Raw genomic sequence first — 11,161 nt, 5'->3', positions numbered from 1 at the left:
GCAGCTACCACAGGATCTAAAGGGTATGCATGTGTTCTTAAATAGCTCTGCCTTGTAAGGACATCCCTATTTGTCAAAAGAGATGTATGGACAGGAAAGAGGGTATTTGATGTCATAAAATGAAATCAGGAAAAGATTCAAGGGAGGCAGCAGGGAGGGAAGAACATGTGGACAACATGTGTAATCAGATGCAACAGAGATAATGAGGGCTCCTATACCATTATTTCAGGAAATCCCACAAGTTACATGAAAAATAACTTTCAAAATAACTTCCTGTTCAGCAGACTCCTGTGTATGAAAGTATATTATGTCACAATAAATCTATACGACTTTAATATGTCAAAAGACATTGCTGCTTTTAAACACAAAAGAACAAGAAGCCCTTGTTCTCCCACATCTGTTCAGCTTCCTCTACTTGATGCCAAGAACACCCATGTACCCACCAGAATCTAGCCACATGGATCATGCCAAAAGCAGGCGCATTCAAGAAAAAATGACTGCAGTGCCAAGCAGCTCCAAATGTAAGCAAGAGCAAGTTGTACACTCAAACATTATTTTAACCCAAATTCAGATATTGCTGCTCATTCAAAGTCTTTTTACAAGCTACCTCACTTTTATTTTCCTCTAAGGTAAGGAACCTGGGCCAGTTTGGACAAAGTAACAGATGAGGAAGCTCTTTAGCTCTCCATTTGTTGTGTAAGCAGCCAGTGTACTTGCTGTTCCTTTTCTCAGGGGGCTGCCTACAGTGCCTCAGGTCACAAGTGCAGTTGCCCAGTAGCAGTTGGCTGGGTAGATCTCTGCAAAGTCAGGCATATTCCAAGAAAGCTGGCTGAAAGTAGTGTTGTCAGACAACTTTGGAATTATTTTTTTTATTTTATTTTTTTATTTATTAAAACATTTTTATTAAATAAATATTAAATTAATAAAAAGAATAAGCAGATTGTAGAAACCAAGATGGCAGTCTCCCTTCTAGTTTAAGAGGCCAATCTCTTCATGCTGCACTTTAAGTCTGCTATGGAGGTGAATCCTAAGGTCTCCTAACAACTGCAAAGCTACCAAGTTAAGAAGGAAGAAACATGCTTTAATTAAAGCAAATTATAGCAACTGAGGCAGCTCTTAAGATGCTTAGCTCATGCTTAGCTAGGTCTCTTATAACATTGGCCATGCCTACTAAGAAAATCAATTTCGTTTTTGCTAAAAGTAGGAGAGGCAGAATTGTCAAAGTAGCAGCTTTGACAACCCCAGTACCCAAAAGAAAGAATAAGAAAAGCTACAAAAATATGATCACCCCTTAAATCCCCGGTCCTCTCTGAGACTTTTATGCACATATTTCACTACTTGGTAGAATTGAGATTAGTACTTCTACATTGCAAAGGGCAAAGTTCTTCTTTTGATCTAGAAAGTGATTGTACAATGCCTAATATATTTAGAATGTTCATTTGCCTGCATTATCTACTTTCTCATAGCTACATACTGTGTGGAGTGTGTGTGTGTGTTGGTATCTTGCTCTTCTGTAAAACAAAAACAACAAACAAACAAAATCTGGTTGTTTTCCAGCCAATTATTTGATAAAGATTTTGTAGATATCTGGTTTTGTCCAAGTGATTTCTCATCAAATGGAAGGAAAGTGGTCTTCCACAGAAATTGGTGGTGGTGGTGATAACCTTCAGAATGCACAACACAAAAGGAGGAATGATTCTGCTTCTGATTCATCAACATCAAGATGCATCCACCAGCCTCTTAAGAACCTTGTCTCTAATTCATCAGTCTCCCTGGATTTAAGTAGAAAGGATCTCCAGTATCTAACTGAGGATATATACAAGTTATTTAATCTTAAAGTAAGTTTCTCCTATAGTATAAACAGTTGTTAAAATAGCTAACCACTAAATGACAGCCTTAGTATACAGTTTTGACCCCACTTTTTTAAAGCTTGGAATAGAACATCGTAATTCAATGCATAATTTACATTTCATTATTTCTATACCCCTTATAATCCAGAACAATGTACTTGAATACCTTTCAGAAAATATTTTACATATTTTGGGTATTTCTGAAGAATTCATGTTGCATGAATGGTATACCAAGCATTAAAACATAATGGCATAATCCATGTGTATATATATACATTTTTGTTTTAGCATCTGCATTTGGAAGGAAATGCCCTGACTGTAATTCCTGAGGATTTCTTTCAGCATCTGCCAAAGCTTGTTTGGCTAGATCTGCGGTACAATGAATTTACAGAGCTTCCCCCTGGAATTGGATGCCATAAGTAAGTCTCCTGCTTTCTTCAGCTTTTTCAAATGATTCTGTTTGTTGAACAACACTTACTCATTATGAAATTGCATATTATTCCATTTTGCTCCTAATTGACCCAAGAAATTGGAAGCATAATTCACCTCAAAAAATTTAGTGTAAGAAAAATGGTTTAACATTGTTGACTAAGGGCCAAACTACACTATATTCACGTCCTTATGCTATCTGCTTTAATTTTGAAGAAAATCGTCCCTGGCTTCCTGATACAGAACATGCTCCCAGTTGTTGTTGGGTTCCATACCCGTTTCCAGCTGATAATTTAGACATTTTCTGATACAGAAAAATGTTATTATACTAACATCTCCAACCATTAACTGATGAGTCCCAGCTATATCACCTAGCATCCAATAAATTTCATCAGCTGCGCCCCTACCTGGAGTACGACTGCCTCGCAACAGTGACACATGTGCTGGTGACTTCCCGTCTTGACTTCTGTAACACGCTCTACGTGGGGCTACCCTTGAAGACGGTCCGGATACTTCAATTGGTTCAAAATAGAGCTGCCAGGCTGCTGATGGGGACTGGGCGTTATGTTCACATGACTCCAGTTCTCCATCAGCTTCACTGGCTTCCCATTGAAGTCCGGGCCCAATTCAAGGTGTTGGTGATGACCTATAAAGCCCTAAACGGCTTGGGTCCTGGTTACCTGAAGGAGCGCTTACATCCATATATGCCCGGCCGCCCCTTAAGATCGGTGGGAGAGGCCCTTCTCTGGGAACCCTCCGTGAAAGAAATTAGGAGGGTGGGTACTCGGAGGAGGGCTTTCTCTGCGGTGGCGCCTAAGTTATGGAATGTGCTCCCCAGAGAGGTCCGCCTGGCGCCGTCGTTATTTGTTTTTCGGCGCCAGGCGAAGACCTTTTTATTTAAGCGGCATTTTAATTGTTAATATTATTGGATTTTATCTGGCCAGGGCGGCTTATTTTATATTGGTATTTTTGTATTTTTAACTTAATGTTTATATTTTTTTAATTTAATGTTATAATTATTTTTTAACTTATTGTTGTAAGCCGCCCCGAGGCTTCGGCGAATGGGGCGGCATAAAAATGTTTTAATAAATAAAATAAATAAATAAAATAAATTTGACATTTCTCTATTTTTTGGTAATCATAATTCATTAATCAGATAATTCTTGAAAGTTCTTATGCTTCTACTTGTTTGAAATGTTATTGCTCTAACAGCGACATTGGACAAATAAATTAAAGAATTAACCTTTTTGCCATTTAATTAAGGTTGATTTTATATTTAAATGCTTGTTATTTTCTTATTTATTGAAAGGCAGTTGAAAACTCTGCTGTTAGAAAGAAATCCTATTAAAAGACTGCCTGTTGAACTTGGTAAGTACCTTTCCTCTCACAACAAATGCTTGAGGAAACCTAGCAATTTTTAGTAATTAGACTCTATTGTGAATGCCTGCTTGACTAATAAGGAACTTTGGTTACCTTTCATTATGATGTAAAGCATTTACTACTCGACACACTGTGGAATAGCCACAATTTAATTAATATATAATAATTGCAGACCAAAAGACCATAACTGTTAGGATCAGGATGCAATCTCATGTTGAATTCAATGAAAGATTCTCAGAGGCTGATTATTTTCTAATGGATTTTCTAGGGTAAAAGAAAAGATAGATGTCTTAGGAAAACATAGAAAGTTTATAAGCTGAAGTCAACAAACCAGGTACCCTCATGCATTTCAGATAACAAGTTTGGGTGATGGCCCCAGAAAAAACTCATCTGGAAGTACCATTGGACTGTCTCTTAGATCAAAAGAAGTGGAAACTGGAGTCCTGCTCATTTCCTACTTATACTAGTAGTGTAGGAATTGGACCCAGTCAGTCATTTAACATCAAGTCAAATGAGAATACCAGTTAAGTAACATTCAGTGCACCAGCAGAGGAGTCTACTAGCTTTTAACACATGGCCTACCTTTCTCTCTGGTACAGTCTCCTTTTCCCTGCACCCCCATCCCTGTGATATTATAGGAAAAAAAGGCATGTTTTACAACAGCAGTGTGTGGAGGGCTGGCCGTAAGGTACTCCAAAGCATTTTGGTACTCTCCAAACTGATATTAACTCTGGTTACCTGAAATTGCCCATTACTTTTGCATAAAGAATATTTCTTACTCAAAAGCAAATGCATGTATAGAGACTTTACAGTTAGTAAAAAGTATTATTGTAGATATTCTTCCTTAAATGTGTTTTTAATCCAGATACTTTTATTAATCCAAATTTGACAACTGCTGAGGAAAACAAGAATCATAGATAAAAGCTTCTTCGCTGAGCTCCTCCTGATATTTTATCTGTTCCACTTATTTTTATAATTAGCATACCTACACATTTTAATCTTTATTTAGTTTTATTTTATAAATAAGTTTTCTGCAAGGGATACCACATAATGGAACTATAAGTTCCTTAAATATTATACAAGCTTCCAGTCATGATACGCTGACCCCAAAGCAATGGGGAAGAACAAGAAATGCAACAGGTCAAGCCTAGGCTCACATACCCTACCCAAACTGTTGGTGTCCCTGCTAGCCAGGTGACTTACAGACCCCTAAACCAAATGCCAGTAAGGTTCAGCAAGGCGGAGATTCATTTCGTTTCGTTTATTCAGCTGAGCAAAGGCACCGGGTGACTGCTCCCACACGCAGGCAGGCAGCAACACACACACATTCCACCAACTCCTCCTTCTTATACCTTTTTTCCTTACTTTTTCTCACACAATCTCACCCCCATTGTTCCCTCATCCAATCACCTCCCAGGGTCTGCCTGACCCTTTGCCCAATCCCCTTGCAGGGTCTGCATGTTCACTGCATGCTTGCCCTCGTGCAGGCCCTTATCTTCATCCAATTCCTTTACAGGTGATCACTGCCTGCCAGTCCTTGCGTGGGGGGGGGGGGGTCTTCTCTCACTCACTGCCTCTTATCAACATTCTTTTGCCTTCACTTTTTCCTCTCCAAAGCAAGCAGTTATACAGAAAGCAAATGGCGTTTACCAAGCTTTCATGCAAGCAGCTGTTTACAAAAGCAAATAGCGTTAGTTAAGCTAAAACCAAATAACATTAGTTAAGCTAATCAGACTCCTTCAAAACCAACAAAACAACTAAAATTGATGACTTTATGATGGATGAGAAGACCACAAGTAATAACAACAAAACAAATCCTTTTTACCCGCTCACTCCTTCAATGCCAAATTTATATGATAGATGTGAGTGCTGTTGAATGGCTCCCTAGTATGACAGGACACAAACAAATCCTACTGTTTTTTTTAAGCATTCTACCATCCCCTGTATACTGTTTAAAATGAAACATTTTCTCTCCTCCTTTCAAATATATCCATTGTGTGTCTTTTGAGATGAAGAAAGAAATGCTTTTTTTGGCCTAACTTCTCAAGCAGATAATCCTCTGCCTTTTGCTATGGGCAGTGCACCAAATCATAAAAACCATAGCAACTCAGTACCCTCAGCATGCTTGACAAGATACTGCCCAAACGTAATGAATATATGTGAGAAAGAAATGGCACTGATTAAGCCCTAGAAACCGGGCTAATTAATTCCTTTCAAGCTCTGCCAAACAGTGAACAAGAAGAAATACTGAGATGATTAGATGAATTGAAACAAACACTGCTGTTGACTTGAGCAGCAGCAAAGCCCTTAATTGGTTTAATATCCTTGGATCATCAATCTGACTGCAACCCCTTAGAAAATCGTTATAAACTTCCTGAACTTGTAACCAAACAACTTTACAAGAAAACAACTTAAAGTTACATGGCTCAACAACTTGAATTCCTCCGATACAACCTCACTTCTGACTCTTCTTACTCTAATAAGGGCAAATTTAAGACACCCAGAAGCCATTTCCTTCATCTCCAGCCAAGAGAAGATAGGAAAGAATGCACCAGATACTATCCTAGCAGTCAACACCGGAGTACAGAGTGACTTGGAGGAGGCCCCTCCAAAGAATGGTTGTGTTTTCCCAGACACTGGTGGTGAAGAAAATGACTGCAGATTGACAACTACAGTTCCTATCTTGGAATCTGGGGGGGTTGGTGTAACAAGCTTTATGACTTCGATTTTGTAACATTCTTGCATGGTTTTGATGTGCTATGCTTACAAGGAACTTGACTCATGAACCCCGATGTATTCTGTCCCCACAATTAAAATTCATTCAAAGGGATGAGGAAGTGGCAGTTTGGCTACATTAGTATCAGTGGATCTAAATATAGACATCCAGGTCATAGGGAATAATTGCCCCAGTAACTTTCAGACCTCACTCCTAAAAGGTAAATTTCAGAAGCCTTTTATGTGTCTGTTTATATTCCACCTAGGAGTTCACTCCATCCCCGAAGGTGCTCATTTGGGGCATGTTGGACTGACATGTTGGACTCGCTAATATCTCGTTTCCAAAAGGCACATGTTATTTTATGTGGCAACTTTAATGTGAGAATAGGAGCGGATCATTTAGAGGAAGGAAATGGCCTGAATGTTCAGTGCCCCAGGCATGCCCAGCTTTTAGAACGACCTTCAGAGGACTTAGTAGTAAATAGGTCTGGGTTAAAATTCTTGGAATTACTCTCAATGTCTGACTGTCATTTATTCCATGGCACTTCTCTTGATCTAACTGCAAAATCTTTGGGGAGACATTAGGTCTCAGAAGTATGGGTGCCAACACATCACATGCTGGCTATCAACTGTACCCCAAGTAGGTGGTTTGGGGAAGCATTAACTGTTCGTGTTGCCTCAGGGCCTCTCTGCCTCTCTCCCAGTTGGATAAGATAACATTTTGTCAGCAGCTGGGCTGCTAGAATTCTACTTTGTCCCTGTCCAATTATGCCAAAAACCCAATTTTATCAGTAAAGTTCTAGCCCAATTATATGTATCTAGATAGTGTATTTTACCCATCCTTTCTTCCACTTGAGTTTTTGTGATGTGGGGACAAATGTACTTGTTTGTTCCCGCATCCCACATCAAATTATTCTTCAAGACAGATTGTTCAAGACATTGGTTTAAAACTATTTGGGGGGGGGGGGCAGGGAGTTATCATAATTAACTGGGAAAGTCTTTTGTTTAACAAAAAATAATACATATTTTATCAGCTGGCATTTTTAGGTTGTTAGCCTTTGAAATAGCAAGCCATCTTTAAAAAAAAAAAACTTTTTCCCAACTTTACATATAGGAGATATAGTGTTATACATCTAAATAAATAGAATCTATAATCCTAAGGTGCAAAGCATGTGCATGCGAAAGGGCCATATTTGTGCATCATTGGGGTTTTCTCTTAGCTTTCACACTGCAGGACACACATATATTTTTGCTTGAATTGAAGAGACATGCCATTTTGGGAGATACTTCCAATGGAATGTTTCTATATTTCCTTGCAGAAATGTATCTACGTACTCAGCATGTGCATACCTGCAACTAAGCACTTCAGAATTGTGACCAGTAACGTTTATTTTTTATCAGGCAAATATCTACTTTGTCTGATAAAACACAGTTTTATTCAGTTTTGGCTTACGCTTTTAAAAACATTTTAGTTTATACTATTTCATTTTCAGAGTTTGCTTAGTAGAAGTTGATTTTACAGACACATTCAGGCATAATTTCTGAGAATTCTGGCTTAACCTCAAGCAGTTTACTGAGGCATGTTACCTAATCATTTCCATTTTACCTTGCCTACTAGAAAAAACAACTAAACTTGCCAGAATTTGATAAAGAAACAAAAACTTCCTGTTACCGCCAAACTTGAATTCCTGGTTTGTCACTCTACCTATGGGAAAATTATTTATTTATTTATATTGTGATTTATATCCTGCCTTTTTCCTACAAAGGGCTCAAGGCAGCTTACATCTCCTACTCCATCTTATCCCCACAACAACAAGCCTGTGAGGTAGGTTGGGCTGAGAGTCTGTGACTGGCCCAAAGTCACCCAGTTGGCTGCATGGCTGAGCGGGGACTAGAACCCAGATCCTCTGAGTCCCAGTCCCATGCTTTTAACCACTACACCACACTGGCTCTCCAATTATGTGAAGCAATACACTTGTACAGTTAAGCCTGCTTCTAAAAGCAATCTGGATGTAGATCTAGAGAGGGGGAATGACTGAATGCAATGGTTGACATTTCTTGACTGTATTAAGATTTGTGTGTTTTGCTTTAAGGTTTAGGAACTTTGACTACCTCTGTCATTAGTGTTTCCAAGTAGTTTGTGTGTTGTTGTTTTTAATCATCACCAGCCACAATCTTATGAGTGCTCTTTCTTCCAAAACACTTTAAGTGAAATCCTTTTTCTCTTTTGGCAGGTAATGTCATTTCACTTACAGCCTTGAATCTCAGACATTGTCCACTGGAGTTTCCACCTCCTGAAGTGATACAGAAAGGTCTTCCAGTTATTATATCCTTCCTTCAAAAATGCCGTAATGCTGACTATACAGAACCTGTTACACCAGGTATTCTAATTTAATGCACTTTTTGGAAAACATGTATTTACCTGAGTAGGTAAAAACTGGAGAAGATGTGTTCATTCTTCATATAGTTTAGAAATCAGGAATGCTATACCTTAACCCATTATTTGAATTTTATAGAGCAAGGTAAAAAGCATTAATTTCAGTGTATCTTTTTTCAATCCTCCATTGTCATCTTAATATTAAGGAAAAGGAAGGTATCCAGTTAGTTAATCATTTCATTATTTCTGGGGAACTGAGTTATATTGGAGAAAGTTTGGCCATTTTTACTACTACACTACAACTCATACAAGGGTCTATGCTGGAACGAGGATAAAAATCCATTCATGTGCTGCTTTGGTGTCCTTCTTAGCAGTTGGCAGTTACACGTTTGAATCATAGTGTTCCCACATTACCCTTATGAGTATACTGAGAGTGACTTCCTCCCACAGAGTAATTAAAGGAGCCTACATTTGGTTTTTAATGGCTGCAAGTGGCTCTCAGTCTTTCAGAATGGGTTAGACTCTCAGTACTTCCTACATCAGCAATGTTGTTATTGCTCCCTTTTGTGGAATCACATTTCACATAAAGTTGCCACTGCTTGTGCACTACCTCCTGCCTTTATTGTTTCAGTAGCTCAGGATGATAAAGAAGGTGTTATTCCAAATTGTCAGTCTCAGTGCTCGTGTCTCTGATAGACTCCACCAGGAGCATTCAAAAAGGAAACCTAAAATGGTATTCTAGTTCAGGTCTATTTGTATGTAGTTATATATCACTTGTTCTAGTAGAATTTGAATAAAGATGTGTCCTTTTGAAAGCAGTGGACACTGTGCATGAATGACATCTATGTTCAGATTCATAGAGACATGGCATCCAGTTTACACTCATGGTTCCCTGCTCAGAGAGAGATTAGTATTTATGGCTGTAATGATCAGCCTCCCTGAGTTCCCACCTCCCAGCAGCTGGTAGCATTCTCCTTCCCACCCTGATTCCCTGAACCCCCAAATCCTGGGGGTCAGACACTGGATTCAGCACATGATAACCCAAGCCTGGGGAAAACAGATTTATTAAAATGACACTACAACACAAACTGCAACAAGGGTAGTGGAACAAACAGGGAATTGGAGAGCAGCAATTTCACTGCACTCACTCTGATTAGCTCCCTCCAAGACTCCCCAGGCCGGTTGGTCTGTTTGGCCTGAAAATGACAAAGCTTACCACTAACACAATATACAATACCCACCCCAGCCTTCTTCCAGGTAGAATAGAGCAGTATTTTGCAACAGAGCCTCTGGCAGCAACAGGGAACCTCTCCTCAAAGAGGAGCCCCGATCTCCCTTAGCTCCCTGCTTTTCATCCCTTTGGATCAAACAGATGACTTATGGGGTGACATCTCCTGACAGTACCCAAGTGAGAGTCTTTTCCCCTTCAGGCCTACAATCTTGGGTCTTGGAGGTTGGGTGATGGTGAAAGGCTCTGTCCTTGGGAGTAATTTAGCAGCCTTGTTGCCTAGTTTTCCTTGAATTGTCACCTGGCTGAGACAGTTGGGCCTTCATGCCCAAGGTTAATCCTTCCATTCCTGAGAAGTTCTAAGCCAATTCTCGGTAACAATGGCTTATATTCAGAGGCTAATATCTGTGTATATCAGATCAATACCCATTTATAAGATTGATTGATTGATTTTGATGTTGGCTTAATGGATGTGCCTCTTTAAATTGTATGGTTGAAACTCAACAACTTCTAAATAAGCAAATTAAGGTTGGTGCTAGGGGTGAGGATGGTGGGAAGATGATGGTGGCCTGTTTCTACATTGTTATAAATTAATTAAATACAATCTAACAAAAGAAAAGATAGGGAATAAATTGTAGCAGATAGATAGGGATCTAATGGAACAGCCTTTTAGAGAAAAAGAAAGATATCATTAATAATTTAAAAGTAGGGAAAGCTCCTGGAATAGATGGATTATGAACAGAGTATTATAAGGCTTTTAGAAAGTAATTGGTACCAAAATTAAAATCTCTTTTTAATGGTATACAGGAGGGAGGGAAGATACCAACTTCATGGAAATATTCCTCAACAGTTTTGATTCCAAAACCTAAAAAAGACTCAGCAGATCCCCAATAGATCAATATCCTTTATAAACCAAGAGGGTAAAATCTTTACAATAATATTTGCAAAGAGATTGATCAAATTGATTGATTTATAGTGTATAGTAGGAAGACACATCTGACTAGAAGAGTTTTAAATGTAATAGAAGTTATCAAGGCAGAGGATAAAAGCTGGTGTAATAGCATTTGATATCTTCAAAGCTTTTGATTGTATGGAATGGCCCACGATAAATATGTTGATAGACATATCAGGATTTGGAACGTAAGCCTCCCCGAGGCTTCGGCAAGGGGTAGCATAGAAATG

At 38.9% G+C, this 11,161-nt stretch overlaps 1 protein-coding gene across 1 annotated transcript in view; it reads left to right on the top strand.

Annotated features, from left to right (window-relative positions):
* The first annotated feature begins 1,616 nt into the window (after window positions 1–1,616).
* LRRC27 (leucine rich repeat containing 27) overlaps window positions 1,617–11,161 on the top strand; it is a 50,420-nt gene continuing 40,875 nt past the window's right edge. Inside the window, exons 1-4 of the mRNA XM_044420721.1 lie at window positions 1,617–1,838; window positions 2,139–2,269; window positions 3,589–3,647; window positions 8,609–8,755. Coding sequence (XP_044276656.1) covers window positions 1,617–1,838; window positions 2,139–2,269; window positions 3,589–3,647; window positions 8,609–8,755 — 559 coding nt within the window. The remainder of the gene's footprint in view (window positions 1,839–2,138; window positions 2,270–3,588; window positions 3,648–8,608; window positions 8,756–11,161) is intronic.

This window comes from Varanus komodoensis, unplaced genomic scaffold (assembly GCF_004798865.1).
Source record: "Varanus komodoensis strain SLA01 unplaced genomic scaffold, ASM479886v1 scaffold11, whole genome shotgun sequence".
In the NCBI taxonomy this organism is placed as follows: Eukaryota; Metazoa; Chordata; class Lepidosauria; order Squamata; family Varanidae; genus Varanus; species Varanus komodoensis.
The sequence above is the reverse complement of the archived record's forward strand: the minus strand, read 5'-3'. Positions and strand labels throughout refer to the sequence as shown.